The sequence below is a fragment of the Xyrauchen texanus genome, chromosome 7 (assembly GCF_025860055.1).
Source record: "Xyrauchen texanus isolate HMW12.3.18 chromosome 7, RBS_HiC_50CHRs, whole genome shotgun sequence".
NCBI lineage: Eukaryota > Metazoa > Chordata > Actinopteri > Cypriniformes > Catostomidae > Xyrauchen > Xyrauchen texanus.
The window spans coordinates 42,912,385-42,929,432 of NC_068282.1; the positions used below are offsets into that span (position 1 = coordinate 42,912,385).

The following is a 17,048-nucleotide window of genomic DNA, read 5'->3' on the forward strand; positions in this document are numbered from 1 at the left end:
TTCTTCCTCTCTTTCTCCCTCTCTTTTTCACTATATCAGTGATAAACTTAAGTTTAAGACCCCTGAGAGTTGTGAGTGTAGGTGGAGCTTAAAAGAGAGCCCAGAATTTTTAAAAAGTGCCATTCACTCTTTCCAGCTCATTAACTTTAAACCAAATTAACAGCAGAAAGTCACAATGAAACTGACATACTCAATGGGATTTAAATAGAAACATTATTCATTTTGTGGCATTTAATTCACATTCAGCCAACAGGTGTCCCACATATGACATCTTTGTTTCAGAGGGCCTAAACTAAAGAATAAAGACTACAGTACATGAATATGTCAGTTGCTGATATTTATTTTCACTAGTGTATATAGCAGAGTCAGAAAGTAAGGGGGCAAAAATGGTATTAAAAGTGACAAAAAGTCCCCAAAAATGCAAAAATGGAGGCAAAACTCTACCTGTTAAGAAAATTCATCTTTGTAATCTGATATAGTTCTTAATAATGTATTCTAGGTCTAGTTATTTTCTCTTTTAATATATCCTTTAATTTCATTGGTTAGTTAGAGGATATAAATTCTCACTTTATATATTCAGATGCAAATTTGTTAATGAATGGATTAAATCAAGGATGACAGTGTATTTATTGTGGTTAGAAAACAAAACGCCCTCTTAAAGGTAATGAATGCCCCTGTAAATCAAATCCATGGGGAAAATATTGTTCCTTAAATAAAAAGTTAATTTCTGACACTGTTGTATATAGTATATAATAACTTATAATGTCTTAGTTGCACAATAAGCTTACAATGTCTTATTCTGTTTCAAACAAGTAGTTTTATTTCAACAGAAAAGCCAGTGTTTGTATTTGTGGTTTCATCTGCTAACAGGCACATACTGACGTTGAAATAGTCTAGGGGGGGGGGTCAATATTATGTTAATTGACCATAATTGTTGCGGTTTTGCCAAGTAATGTAAGAATAATATGAATTAAATATATGGAATGATATTGAGATATAAAGAAAATGCTCAAGTTAATTGATAACCCTTTACAATATGGTTCCATTTGTTAACATTAATTAACTCATTAGGTATTTTGAACTAACAATACATTTAACAGCAAACAATTTACAGCATTTATTAGCCTTTGTTAATGTTAGTTAATAAATATACAATTGTTTGTTGCTAGATCATGTTAGTTCATAGTGCATTAACTAATGTAAACATTATACTTCTGATTTTAAAATCTGATTTAAAAATTAAGAAATGCTGTAAAAGTACTGTTCATTGCTAGTTCATGTTAACTTATGTTATTAACTAATGTTAAACAAAATAACCTTATTTTAAAGTGTTAACAGTTGATCAAGTTAACATATGATGATATTGAAAGCTAAGATCAGATTTTTTGCAAACAGTCTCAAGAGCACTAAGCCAGCTAATGTGAATTTTAATATCAAGCAGTACCTTTCCCTGGAAACAAACGGTATACTTAACTCACTTCACTGTCTCTGTATGTGTGCAATTCTCAGAAGCCTGGTGTTCAGTAGGTGATTATGTTCTGCAGAGCAGTTATCAGTGTGGTTAGGTTCATGAGAGGCCTCCTGTCACAAGTGAGATAATAGAGCCCTGGATCCTGTCTCCTTCTGATGCCTCTTTCAATACCGATAACAGCACATACACACACTTACACCGTCAAACCTAGCTACTGAGCTGCTTTTCTTGAAAGCCATCGCATTGACTCATTTGAATGTTAAAACGTAATTTTCCTATACATATGTGCTCTGAGAAATAAATGCACAATCTAATAAGGTAAGACCACACAGATGAGTGGGTAAATAAACATAGTAGGTCTGTAACATCATAATCACATTAAATTATTCAGTTATGAGCTCTGTTAAAGAGCATCTCGAATATAAGCATGCTACTCTCTTGAAATGGACATGAACTGTGTGATACACCGATTCATAACTTTACCTCTCTCTATTGCTAATGCAAGTTTGTCCAAAATGTTCCTTTATGTTAGCAGTAAGAGGGTTTCCTTTTCATGAGTAGGGTCTAAATTCCCCTGCAGTGCCCCCTGGAGTGAGTTATTTTTGCACGTGACACTGCACAGCCGCTAGAGGTGGGCAGTGTGTGGAGGAGCATTTATTTATACATTTTATTTAAATGTTTGATTTCTTGTAAAAAAAAAACATAAAAAATAAAATACTGTATAGAATATATTAAATGTGGACAAATGGTTTGTGTCTGCTGTACTGTATTTGCTTTATTTATTTGAGTTTTTATAGATGTAATGAACAAATAATATCAAGAGTCCGGTTTGGCTTCTCAGACATTTTGAGAGAGAGAGAGAGAGAGAGAGAGAGAGAGAGAGAGAGAGAGAGAGAGAGAGAGAGAGAGGTGCTAATGTAAACAGGCTTGGCTGCGTGCATCAGATAATCACATTCGATCAGCATGTTTTCACTGTGAGTATACAAGTTTTAAACTTATCGTGGTGCTATTGTGATAGATTGACTGTTTCAGAAAACAAATGTATTAAATGCCTGAAAAGACTGTTTGAGTTGCTGTTTGTGTGAATTAAAACCGCATCTGCACCTAGTAAGTAGACATGGCTGCGTGCATGGGAAGATCACGATTAGATTTGATGTCTGTTCATATACAAGCTGTGAACTGTTATCGTGGTACTTTGGTGACAATTAGGCTATTTGTTACATAAAATAAACATATGTTCTTGAACCACTAATAATGTAAACAAATGGCAGGAACCATCAGAGGAGTGAAAGAATAAAATAGCTGTAAACGTTTTATCATGGTACTTTGGTGAAGAGTTGGATGTACACTGATGGCCAAATGTTTGGAATAATGTAAATATTTTGCTCGTAAGGAAATTAATTGATACTTTTATTCACCAAAGTGGCATTCAACTGATCACAATGTATAGTCAGGACATTAATAATGTGTTTCTAACAATTACTATTACAATTTGAAAAAAATGTAATAAACTACTTCTCAACAAAAAGTACTTCCATTAAAAAAAAAAGCAATGGTAGCTTTGCAGATCCTTGGCATTCCAGCTTTCAGTTTGTCCAGATACTCACCCCATGCTTTCTGTAGCACTTGCCATAGATGTGGCTGTCTTGTTGGGAACTTCTCACAAACCTTACAGTCTAGCTGATCCCACAAACGCTCAATGGGGTTAAGATCCATAACACTCTTTTCCAATGATCTGTTGTCCAAATGTCTGTGTTTCTTTGCCCACTGTAACCTTTTATTTTTGTTTTTCTGTTTCAAAAGTGTCTTTTTCTTCGCAATTCTTCCAATCAGGCCTGCACGCCTGAGTCTTCTCTTTACTGTTGTACATGAAACTGGTGTTGAGCGGGTAGAATTCAATGAAGCTGTCAGCTGAGGACATGTGAGGTGTCTATTTCTCAAACTAGAGACTCTGATGTACTTATCCTCTTGTTTAGTTGTACATCTGGCCTTCCACATCTCTTTCTGTCCTTGTTAAAGCCAGTTGTCCTTTGTCTTTGAAGACTATTGTGTACACATTTGTATGAAATCTTTTATTTATTTATTTATTTTTTTTGGCAATTTCCAGCATTGTGTAGCCTTCATTCCTCAAATCAATGATAGACTGGTGAGTTTCTTTTTTTGTCATTTTTGAACTAATATTGACCTTAAGACTTGCCAATCTATTTCATACTGTGGGAATTCAAAACAAAGACAATGTTAAGCTTGATTTAACAAACCTAATAGCTTTCAACTGTATCTGATATAATGGCAAGTGATTTTCTAGTACCAAATTAGCAATTTAGCATGATTACTCAAGGATAAGGTGTTGGATTGATGACTGCTGGATATGGGACCTGTCTAGGTTTGATCAAAAATAACTTTTTTTAAATAGTGATGGGGCTGTTTTTTACATCAGTAATGTCCTGACTACACTTTGTGATCAGGCGAATGCCACTTTGGTGAATTAAAGTACCAATTTCCTTCTGAAACAGCAAAATCTGTACATTATTCCAAACGCTGGCCACCAGTGTATGTATACAATATAAACGTTGTGGTTTAAATGTGAGTAAGTGTTTGAGCGAATATAAATTACAGACGCTTGACCAGCCTGTGTCGGAACGAATGCCATTTTGAATCTAGCATTTTATAACGTAATTGGCTATTGCAGAAACATATTTGTGTGACACTACTCTGTGGGCTCAGTTATTAAACATCACATATGTGTGACAGTACGTATGAAAGTGTTCACCTTTTGAACATCTTAAGTAACAATTTACAATATACTCACATATTTACTATAATATACTGTATGTACATTGTGTGTGTGTGTGTATATATATATATATATATATATATATATATATATATATATATATATATATATATATATATATATATATATCTCACAGTATATTGTAAATATACTATTCAATACAACTCACTTTTTACAACTTTAAAACATTTTATCCATTCAATTGCTCTTTAGAATTCACATGTAGAAGATTAAAATCCTGAAACATGATTACACATGAAATTGGCAAGTTAGCTCCAAAAAATGTAGGTCTATACCCAATTCTGACCCAGTGTGCCGAATCCTGAACAAGCGCCACCATGCAGTGTGTTCATCCATTTTTTTTTATATTATTCTACAAAAGGAATCAAATCTACTCAAATACTCTTAAGTGTTCACTCACTCTTTTGTTTTATATGTGCTTCATGTGCCTTCCGCAGTGAACGCCATTCATACATCTGACCAAAGTAAGGTATCATCATTGACATAAGGTATGCCTATCATCTGTATTCTCCCATTAACACCAATACACAAATCTTTGCAGTTTTATCAGTCATCATTAATTACAATAACAGAGGTCACTTGGCACATATTATGGCCACGTATAACATGATAGCCAACACGTTCTCACTCCCAAGGTGTCAAGGAGTCTTCCTTGTGCAAGAGCCCAGCTCGTCGATCTTCAGATGCTAAAAGCACCCTCTGGCATCAGTTTGCAACAAATCCGGCAAGTGCATTCTTTTCATCGAGAAACCTTAGACGTCAACTGAGTGATGCGATGAGCATTCGAATTTTAGCATCATTTAATTATACGTTGGGGTAAAATTTTGTTTTAGTGACTTATGTCAGGGGAATGATTTTAATTTCATTTGAAATCAGCAAGATTTATTCACAGTGGTAAATTTTAATCTGTTGTTTATCTGTCTATTTAATCTGTCTGTACACCTCCTGCACTGCTGATGTGACCTGTTTCATTCTGGGTGTATTCCGAGTCTTTGAGAAGAACAAACCTAAATGTTGGTTTTTAGTCACCAATCACGGTCACCCAGCATCCACCACAACACATCCTGCACAAGTTTCATTATTACACGTTAAAAAATTGCCGCCTCAAGCATAATGAAAATGGTTTGACATCAGAGACTCAGTGATTATGCCATTGACTTTCGCGTGTCTTGTGACCGATTACAATGACCTCTACTTCGGATGTACAGTACATGTAATTTTTGAATGAGATGTGCTGGTAGAATGAGGATGCCTTTGCAGATGGGGAATATTTGTACTGATTAAAACCTTCAGTTTCACTCTGCTACTCACACAATGCCATTGTATATTTTGGAATATAATTTAATGATCATGACTGTACTTTAGATACAGTAAATGCGTGGTTGGGTGCTTAAAAATATCTATAAATAGTGTAATGTATATAAAATGATGTATATCGAAGTGTCTCTTTTATGATGTATAATGTTGATTATCAGTTAGATTTAGAAATGGGGTTAGGTTAGGGGATCTAAAATATTATATATGATTGCATAATGTTATATCACACCAATGTATTTATAAGTATAATAAAACACACAGGTTAAACATAAAATTATATTCAAAGATTAATACCTGATGACAAAGTTTTGGTTCCTCACCACGTCAATGAGAGGAAGCAAGGGGGCACCTTTGGTGTCATCATGCAGACGTTGATGGCTTCTGCACAAGCGTCAAAACTGGAAGCTTAGGAAATGAGAACGGGTTGTGTTAGCGTATTAGCTTCATGAATTCAGAAAGCACATTTTCTACTGCATATACTGTATATTATTTAAATCCTCATTGAGTGGTTTAAAAAACTCCTTTTACTGACCTCATGTGAATAGAATGAGGTATAAAGTCATTGATAACACATTTTAATGTCACATTATCTTGAGCATCCTCATATTTACATGTACTCATTGTTTCAAACTTATTTTTACCCCTGAATGAAAAAGCAGAAGAACTTCTCCGGAAGTATATCCAGTGGTGGAAAGAGTAGTGATTTTTTTACTTAAGTAAAAGTACTGCTAATTAAGAAATAATTCATTTGAGTACAAGTAAAATTACATTGCTGAGAGAGGTCAACAGAGAATGACAAAGTATATTGTAACTCAGATAACCACTCTGTACAATTGTGGTGAGAAGAATATCATCTCAGAATGCTATTCTGAAATGCAGATTGACGTTGTTTCGGTGGCACGAGGGGGACCTACACAATATTAGGTAGGCGGTTTTATTGTTATTTATTAGCAGTGTATTATATACATTTTCCAGGGGCATTCTCAAAATGTGTAATTTCCCTTAAAATATAGTTTCAGTATATCAATAATAAAAACCATGAATAATGAAGTGTGGTCAACACATTTATTATTACACTGCTGTATAATCACTCAATCCCCTACTTTCCATTTGATAATTTAACTACAATACTAGTTTAATTTAACTAAAAAATGACTTGAATCATCTCCGCATGTTATTGTGGCAATCCAATCCAATGGGTATTTAATATGAAAGATAGATAGTCCTTCTTTATGAAAGAAATGGCAGAATGCTAAAAGGAACAAAGGGAAATAATGCAAAAGACAACAAACACCAATAATATTTAATTGTTGTTTTGTTCTGTCCATGTGACTCTCACTGGCAAAACAATCAGATGACCACAGTTCCTCCCAGCTACAGCAAACATGATGTTTTGTAGCTTAGATTTACAATTCAGTTCTTATTCTTACTACCAAGAACATAAACACATATAAGAATTTTGGGGTATTGAAATTTAATTGATTTCAATCTATAGGGGAACATTAAGGGACTTAAATACATCCAGTAAAAATGACCTTGGGACCTGTTGGTTTAAAAGTAATTGAAAAAAAATGTATTGGAAAAGTGAAGTTAGTATTGAGAAAATATCTTGTCATCATTTGTTTGCAGATGTCACCTTGTTTTATTTTAAATGTAAAAAAATGTTGTCATCTAATCTAATGACAATTATACATTTTTAAGTGTGACTCCTTTTTTGTATTCACTGTATACATTAAAATGCGCCTCTGCTAACCTGCCCTGTATCAATGGACAATGTAAAACTGCTAGATGGAGAGGTATAAAGATAAAAATATAAGTGAATTCTATGTCTAAACATCCTGTCATTTGAATTTCCTGTCTTTGTCATATGCAGCAGCAGCACTCATGGGCCACTCATGAGGAAGGATTCTTTCTTTCTTTCATGAGGATGTGGTTTCTTAAACACAAAACGTGTTTTGTTACTTTTATGCGTGGATAAGGAAGTTTGCGCAAGTTAATGAGAAGGGAGGTTCATGCGGTGGTGATTTTATGCATCTGTTGAACCACTTGAAATCTTAAACATCTTTTATAATATACAAATACACACTCATCCAGGACTTTTAAAGCTTTTAATAACTGAGAGCACAGGAAAATCTGGAACATTTTGGGTCACAAAAAGAATGTCATTTTGTGGATATCTTCTCACAGCTTTGATCATCATTAGGCAGCATTTTACTGGTAAGTTATCACACTCCACAATTATGTATCACTATCCTCAGAACATATCTGACACATTGTAATCCAAGCCACATAGCAAATCATGTGGTTGCTGCTCTCTTCACATACACTATACAATCTACAGAAATTACTATGTGTGTCTTTAAACGTTAAAATGGCTTGTTGTTTAATTATTGAAATAAAGTGAATTTTGGGGAATTATGGTTGAACATAACTTATCATTACATAATTGTTCTTTATAACTTTATTACAATCTCTGGTAAAAAAAAAAATAAATAAAAAAAACCATAGACCACATTGTTCCTGTGCTGGTTTTGTGCTGGTCTAGCAAATACATGATGTTCACCAACAAAACTTGCTGATGAATCTGGTCATTCTGGTCTGGTTCCCATATTCTATGAAGTTGACCACAATAGTATTGCTATTACATCCAATACTCCAGCTGGGTGTTTCAGTAGATATGAGTACCTCTTGGGTTATAGAAATAAGAAAAATTTGTACTCACCACATTTTTATATCTACCAAATTGAACAATTGCTTGATCATATCTTTCTGGGCTTTAAATATGTTTAAGACTGTAAAGAGGATGTATTAGACTTAGAGTTATATTTACAATAATATATAGGCTCTTTCTTTGTTCTTCCAGCTGCAGGACAGCCCTCTGTCTTAGAAGCTCCTACCCTGACCCAGGTAGCTGTGAGGGTTTCATCTGTTGAGCTGGTGTGCCAGGCCCCTCAGGGTTATGGTGGTTTTATATTTAAACTCTTCAAAGTACAACAGCTAATAGACACTGTACAGCATTCAACCAAACAGCAAGAGGCTCGCTTTGTGCTTAGGGAAAACAATACAGACAACACAAATCTGTACTGTTGTCAGTACGAGAACAGCATGTACAGTTCTTACATGAAGCCAGATCCTAAATGTGAGTATGAACTCATAGAAATCCATCCATCCATCCATCCATCCATCCATCCAAACCATCAGTTTATCTATTTGTCCATCCATCTATATATCTTTCTATCTATCCAGCCAACCGACCATCAATTTATCTATTTGTCCATCCATCCATCATCCATACAAATAAAAATATTATTTATTATAATATATGTGATGCATCTACAATAATACCATAAGATATATTTATAAATGATAGGATCTAATATATAATGTCATTTTTCATGTATATTAAGTTTTGTGTCAATGTGTGGATCTAAGTGAATCTCTGTTGTCACATTGACTTATAGTTTAGCAAGTAGGCTGCTGTGTTGAGGTGGGAAAAGCTTTGTGGTTTCAGAGGTGTGCCGGTTAAAGAAATAGCTCTGTCAGTCTCTGCAAGTAACCACCAAATCAAGATACTCCACCCAATAGTACATGTCTTTTCATCTTTAGTGTTGTATTTCAAACTGTATCTCAATATGTATTTATCTTTTTCTCACCATACAGTTTCCATCTCGACACCTCCACCCCCTCATCTGGTGGTGGAGCCCTCTAGTAGTCATGCTATGCTTGGTAAGACACTGTCATTCCACTGTCAGGCTTCACCTACCCCTCAGGAGCTCCCAGAGGCTTTCCTTTTGCTCCAGAGGGCTAGAGGAACCCCAGGCTCCATGGTGGCCCCTTTCAAGCTGGTATCCCAATCCCAGCAGTCTCGCTTCAGTGTGAGGATAACAGGACATGAGGATGGTGGGGAGTACATGTGTCTATACCAAATCACATTACCAAATACGGGACAAGTGAACTCTACAGCCAGTCAGCCTGTTTACATAAATGTGATAGGTGAGAAGACAACTGTTGGACTGGTGTGCATGGTTTCTGATCAGGTCTTGTGTTGTCATCTAAAGTTTTTAATCATTTTAGAATATAGAATTAGGGTTTGGTTTCTGAACAAACCCCTAACAAACTCCTAAAAGATTCATCTTGGGCAGATAACTTGTCCCACACTGTATGGGACATGAATACCTCTAATAGTGCAATTTGTTAGGAGAGATCAGCTATCACTTATCTAAGAAGATTTTTGCTGGATAAAATTGGTGATAAAAAATCCCATTTACTCACACTGAAGGAGGGACCCAAGTCAAATTTAGAGAGAATATAATCTTGGGAGTGGGATATTTTGACTTGAGCCAGTAAGCAACCACCTGGCGACCACCCATAACGCCCTAGCAATGACCAAGAACAATCTAGCAAACACATAGAAAACACCCAGACCACTTATTAATTCAAATAGAAACTATTTAACCAATGTTCTTGAGTCAGCAAACATGGATTGACATTGACTGTTTCTTGCACTTTATTTAGGTTTAGCGTTTTTGCCACAGCAGTGCATCGTTAATGTTCATATAACTGTGTGTGTTTTTTTCAAAGAGCTCCCAGTCCCCACTCTGTCCATATCCCACCAAGGGGGTGAAGTTTTGGAGTGTGTGGGGTCACCCTCATATCCACAGGCCTTCTTCTCTTTATTTATTGTGGGCACCCCGTCACATTACGCAACCCATCAGGCTTCCCCGACCCAACACAGTGCAAGATTTCCCATTCTTACACAATATGAACACAACACAATGTTTCAGTGTCAATACAGTGTACAACTGGGCAACTCCTGGGCATACTCCAAAATGAGCATCCCAGTGACTCTCCCATGCATTACAGGTGTGTATTCTTTTTTTATTTGACATGATCATGCTTAAAATACAAGTTACTTTCTACAAATACTGTACACTTTGACATCCCAAAAAAAAAATAATTAGAGGTGCAAATCTTCTGCTAGCCCACTCTGAGCTTAACTAAATTTGCAACATGTTACTTTCAACTTGTAGTTTTTGTTATATGATAAAATGTGTCAGTTTAATTTGGACTTCTATTTCATGTTTACTGTCACAGAAATCAAGGTTTAAACTACTGTACATAAAATTAATGGAAAATAAAACCGCTCATATAATATTTAGTTTGAGCTTCTGAGGCTGACAGTAACATTTTTAAAAGGTAAATTACCTCTTTTCACAGATCAAAATGAAAAATTAGTTTCTAAAGAGTTTCAGGCCCTATTTTGTACCATATTTGTGGAAAGAACAAAAATATGTAAACTTAACATGTAAACTCTGACTGATTGCATGATTTTTCAGGTCATCACTTATGCACACCTTCCTCTGCAGGTAACATTTACTTTGGTCTTGTACCTCACCACAGTAATGCAGAAAATCAAATGTGCCCAACTGAAATAAAAAGGCATTTTTAAGACACTTTCCTTTGTTCTTCATCTTTGGAAAGACAACACAGGGAACACAGACCTGGCACTCATTGTTGGCTCATTGTCTGCGGGGGTTCTGGTCCTCATGGTGGTGTCACTCCTGGGCTTTGCCATACACAAACATGGTGAGTATTAGATATCCATTCATTTTAAGTAGCCCAAATGATTCCAGATCAGAGATCAACTCTGTGTTATGAACTCGAACAAAAAATATGGTGATTAACCTCTTGATCCTTTAAATTAAATGCTGGAATGAAAACATGCATTTGGAATCTCATTCATGCATGTAATCCTCATTAATATAAATTGCAATCTCTTCCCCTTTATTTTTAGTCAAAGCTACGGCAGTGAGTAGGTGGCAAAGGTGAGAAACTATAATGAAGCATACCTGATATTTGATTAAAATGACATTTTGTTTTTTATTTACTATATTTTTTCACTAGTTAAAGGGTTAGTTCACCCAAAAATTTACATTATCCCATAATTTATTCACCCTCAAGCCATCCTAGGCATATATGACTTTCTTCTTTCAGCCAAACACAATTTATATTATAAAATATCCTAGCTCTTCCAAGCTATATAATTGGAGTGAATGGTACCTTAGATTTTGAAGCCCAAAAAAGCCCATCCATTAGTCAAAAAAGTAATCCATACGGCTTCAGGGGGTTAATAAAGGCCTTCGGAAGCGAAGCAATGTGTTTTTGTAAGAAAAATATCCAAATGTAAACTTAATAAACTATAATCTCTGGCTTCTTGTAACGACCTTCTGCGCGGCCATTACAGGAAGTGTTTGGCTGAAAGAAGAAAGTCATATACAAATTGGATGCTTGAGGGAGAGTAAATTATGGGATAATTTTCATTTTTTGGGTGAACTAACCCTTTAAGCATTTGTCAGACACTTTTATCTAAAGCACATTTACAGTAAATCAATGCATTATCATTATGCACTGCAAAATCTAATTAGGTGACCTTGCTTGAGATTTATAAGGTAACAGTTTGCATGCTTTTTAAACATACTTATTTGGCTCAAGTAAACTGAACTCACCTGTTATTAAATTATTATTGTTTTTATTTATGACTGGAATCTCGGTTAGCTATTTAGCTCATTGGATTCTCCATAGTACTTCTTAGTTCACATAAATCTGCTCTTTTGTAAAGTTCAATTAAGTAAAGAAGAATGGCAAAAATTTTAAAGGCTCCAAGTTCACTAGAGGTAACACTAATCACGCTAATGGTGACTTCACACAAATCACAACTATCAAGCAGTTACAACAAAAGTCATTAAAATTAAAACTATATACATTATTAAATAACATTATTTTTTTTTTTTTTACAAATTTCCCTTGTTTAGACCAAACATACATAATTTAAGCACAAGGGCTTATGGGTATTCCACAGAGCCACAATTTTGTACTTGATAATTTTGAGTAATAACATTTAATAGTACTACTTAAATGTTTTTATTAATGACAACTTTAGGGTTTAGAGAGTAACGGTAACTTACTCTGTAAAACTAGTAAAAATAGTACAAAATTAAGTGGAGTAAACATTTTTTTATTTTTTTTATATTTCTTATTTACAGTGTGTGATAAAATGGAAATCAAACTCATGACTTTGGTGTTGCTATAGCAATGCTCTACCATTTGAGCTTCAGGAACAAAATAAATATTTAGGTTGTTTAAATAGTAGATTTTTAATTAAAAATAAAAGTACACAGATGTTATATAAAAATACACAAATATGACATATGCATTCTGTCCACAGAGAACAAGAAAAACTTTGGAATCGTGTTCACTCCAGAGATCATATTGTTGGTAAGTCATCGTGAAAACCTGTTTGAAGCAATGATTATTCATCTTGTTTAAAATCTTCCATCACCATAGATATCGGATTTTCGATCACTTTTGACTGTTTTTTCAACAGACCTCACACTGAAGCGTATTGACATTGGATCCGAGGTAACAATGCACCATTTCTAACTTTCTAATGTAATGTAACTAACGGCTGACACTGAATTGCAACTTGTAACAATAGGTTTATAAGTAGATTTCCTTTGCATAAGGCCCCATTCCACCAAATTTAGTAAGAGAGATACCTGTTAAAAAAAAAAAAAAAAAAACTTGGATGGTGACCTACAGTTACATTATTAATCTCATATCTCACTTCAGTACTGTCATGTCCACTTTGTTGCTTAATAATACACTGACATTAGATGAAGTCTGCTGTTTATTGAGACTCTGGTGTGTGTACATACTCTGTGTTAGGGATGGCCGGATTGATCCTAAAGTAATGTTACTTCAGATACAAAAATCTTGATTCTGACAACCATGCAGTAACCATGTTTATCATGCTCTCTACATTCTATTCGACTGACTAACTTCAATATGACGTAACATAAACGCCACTGTATAAACCAATGAAATTGCTCAGAACATTACAAGTACCACAAACTGGCAATTCATTTGTCATTTACTTGGACATGAAGGAAAGAGGAAGTTCTCTTTTAAACTGTGTGAAATCTACATATCAGATCCCTTGCATCACTCAGAGTTTGCTAACATCCTCCTGTTGCATTATATTCACTATGAAAAACATGCTTGTTGTCACATCACTTATGTTTCATTTATGTGTTTAACTGACTGCAGGACTTTGGACGAGCCTTTAGAGGAAGACCCTCTGTCTCAGAGCCCATCTACGATTGTCCCATGACAACTTTCAATAACCCCACTGTTTAATAATGATCTTTGTGATTTACGGAGATTTTACTCTGTATATTGTGCCGTTTATTTTAAGGCCAACAATATATATATATATATATATTTTTTTTTTTTTTAAATAATGAATACATAAAATCATTGTTTACTGTGGTTCTAGTGGATTTTTGGTTCTGTGTATTATGTTTATTGAAAAGCTGGAACATTTTGTATATTTATAAAATATTGCATTAATAATTGTATACAGTTGTTATGTGGTATGTATTTTTCAGTGAGATTTTGGATGAATTTCACTGTCATTGTCAGAAGAGAGCTCTGGAAATCCAGGAAACCATTAGCAGTATTTGAGTGATCTTCTGCTGAACATTAATAAAATAGAAGTAACTGTATTCCACTACAGTTACAATTTAAATAATTGGTAAATAGAATACAGTTACATTCAAAAAGTATTTTGATTACTGAAGAGATTACTTTGATACATTTAATATTTAGACCTTTCAGATGGAAAACATTCATACATATAAATGATGCAATCATTTGAACAGCGGTGAAACACTTTCTTATGATGTGTTTCATTCATACAAGCAGACAGAGAAGTAAGTTTGGAGCAGAAGAAATAGAAATAAAACTTGTGTGAATTGTCAGCTTTACGCTAAGCTAAAATGCTATTTCTAGCCATTTTACATGCACAAGTTGCCAGGCACTGTTATGCTTTTACCCGGAGATGAATGGTTTATTCCGACAAATCACTGAGCCAAACAGCAAAAGTCTGTATTCCACACATTTAATGGCAGATACACAGGCTGCACGCTCCTCTCATACATGAGAAAATTAACAAACCATTAGTGTCACAAAACATAAAAGTATAATAAAGGTCTTGGAGAGCATATCGGTCATCATACTCCATAAACTCTCTAATCACACAGCACACACATATGCAAATGAGCTGGTCAGCGTCTTAAAGACACCCTGCATACTAATAGAATGCATGTAAATACATTGTCTTAATAGTTACAGAATGATCATATTTTTTATCAAGAAAATTAATGTTGGATCATAATTTCTTTTTTCTAGTAAGACCTTTGATAATAGGGCAAGAAATTGTATTCTTCATAATAATTTTTCTATTGTTTTCCTGTAAAAATATCTAAAGATCCTTCAAACAAGATAAATTTGAATTATTTTGTTTTAGAAACAACACTGCATGAGGTATTCAGGTTTTCAGAGAATGTATTTTTAACATGTGTATTTTGTCTTACTGTACTGGCAGTAAAAATATACCAGTGCTGAAGAAGTAATGCAAAGTATTTAGATTACGTTACTGACCTGGAGTAATCTAACGAAATACATGATATATTACATTTTACAGCATGTATCTGTAGTGGAATACATTTCAAAAGTAACCCTTCCAACACTGTGAAGTTCCAATAAGCGTATAAAGACCGCACAAAATTAATCCATAAGACTACAATGGTTAAATCTTATCTTATCATATCTTAAGAACAGATATGATAGGTGTGGGTGAGAAACAGATCAATATTTAAGTCCTTTTTTTACTATAAATTCTCCTCCCATCCCAGTAGGTGATGATATGCACAACGAATGCAAATCGCAAAACACAAAAGAAGAATGTGGAATTAAAAGTGGATACTAAAAAAAGGACTTTTATTACTTTTATATTCTTTTTGGACCTTCAACATTCTGGTCACCATTCACTTGCATTGTATGGACCTACAGAACTGACATATTCTTCTAAAAATATTTGTTTGTGTTCTGCTGAAGAAAGGAAGTGAAACACATCTGGGATGGCATGAGGGTGAGTAAAAGAGAGAATTTAAATTTTTGGGTGATCTATCCCTTTAAGTGAAGTGAAAGCACAAAGCAGCTTTAATAGCATTTCTCAGTTTCTTTTTTCTGTCAAAACCCTAAAATTGAAAGTGAACTATTTATTTGTAAGATCACTAATGAAATTAAACATACTGGTGAATGCTCAACCAGTTGTCTTGTGACTCAAGCATTACAATATTTTAGTATCTCTGAACTTACCAACATCCTTTGGGCTGCTAAAACTTAAATCAATTCATTTATATGAATCAGTTCAAACTGCCTGTTTCAGTGAATCGATTCAAAACTCCAATGACTCGTTTGTGTCATTACTCAAAAATCTTCACAAAAGTCCCTGCGTGTACTCAATTAAAAAGGTTGACCGAAAATAGATATTTCGTTTTATATAATAGTGAGCTAAAAATAATTTATAATAGCTGCTTTGCCCAGCCCTTATATCTATTATAGGAACTAGGTTGTTTTTAAGACTTTTTAGTGTTTATTTTTTAGTGTTCTCACATACCTGTGTCAAGTCTTGGTATTCTTACCTTACTATAACACTGCTGTTTTACATAAACCACTTATAACTCTCTTACAAACAGTTGTGTACATGAACATCAGTTCAATTTGCTTATTGCTGAAATAAAAACTGAAAAAATAAATGAATTTTTGGTTTATTCAATATTGAAGGAGCAACAAATTGTGTGAAAAGATATAATAACCGAATGTTGGTTTAACCCGGTGGGGCCTGTTGAGAAAACAAATATAAAAATATTAATAACTACAGTCTTGACCCACACAAAATACTGTAGGTGTTGTTTAGAAGTTGTATTTTACAATGCATGTAGGCATTATGACCAAAACTGAACAAGTGCTTTGAAATTTGCAGACAAATAATAAGCGTTCCATTTAGTAATTTCTTAATAATCTTGCATTGTACATATTAACGCAATCTGTAAAAAAACATAGCCATGTGCCATATGTCATTGGAAAGCTCTCAAAGAGTAGAATGCAACCAGCTGATTTGTTTTACTCACAGACAAAATTATAGCAAGTAATACAAATACATGTCTTTGATATACATGCAGGTTTGGGAGGGTTACTTTTGAAATGTATTCCACCTCAGATTACAGATTATATGCTATAAAACGTAATTTGTAACATATTCCGTTAAATTTCTTGAGGCCAGTAATGTATTCTAAATACTTTGGATTACTTCTTCAGCACTGTTCGATTTTTTTCACTTGTTTTGACTATAACACATTTTTTTTTTTTAAATAAAGCCAGAACAGTAAATCAAAATGCACATTAAAAATATATTCTCTGCAAAACCTAAAAATCTTAAATATATCTGAAATATAATACTATTTTGTCGTAGAAGGTGGAGATTTGGTTATTTAGGGCAAGACAGTCATATTTTGAGTCGGAGGACAAATCAGGTAAGCT

The 17,048-nt window shown here is 34.2% G+C and overlaps 1 protein-coding gene across 1 annotated transcript; it reads left to right on the top strand.

Annotated features, from left to right (window-relative positions):
- The first annotated feature begins 7,607 nt into the window (after positions 1-7,607).
- Positions 7,608-13,974, top strand: LOC127646362 (uncharacterized). Its single transcript, XM_052129924.1, has 10 exons — positions 7,608-7,820; positions 8,467-8,742; positions 9,264-9,596; positions 10,185-10,466; positions 10,940-10,969; positions 11,085-11,189; positions 11,398-11,428; positions 12,829-12,878; positions 12,988-13,022; positions 13,710-13,974. The coding sequence occupies exons 1-10, from the start codon at positions 7,763-7,765 to the stop codon at positions 13,797-13,799; spliced, it is 1,290 nt and encodes a 429-aa protein (XP_051985884.1). The 5' UTR covers positions 7,608-7,762; the 3' UTR covers positions 13,800-13,974.
- Positions 13,975-17,048: the final 3,074 nt, after the last annotated feature.

Bases quoted from the DNA above. Each gene is read 5' to 3' on its own strand.
- LOC127646362 (XM_052129924.1), top strand. From the start codon at position 7,763: ATGTCATTTTGTGGATATCTTCTCACAGCTTTGATCATCATTAGGCAG. The intron at 11,190-11,397 runs GTGAGTATTAGA...CTTTATTTTTAG, and splicing joins CTTTGCCATACACAAACATG to TCAAAGCTACGGCAGTGAGT. The intron at 13,023-13,709 runs GTAACAATGCAC...AACTGACTGCAG, and splicing joins GTATTGACATTGGATCCGAG to GACTTTGGACGAGCCTTTAG.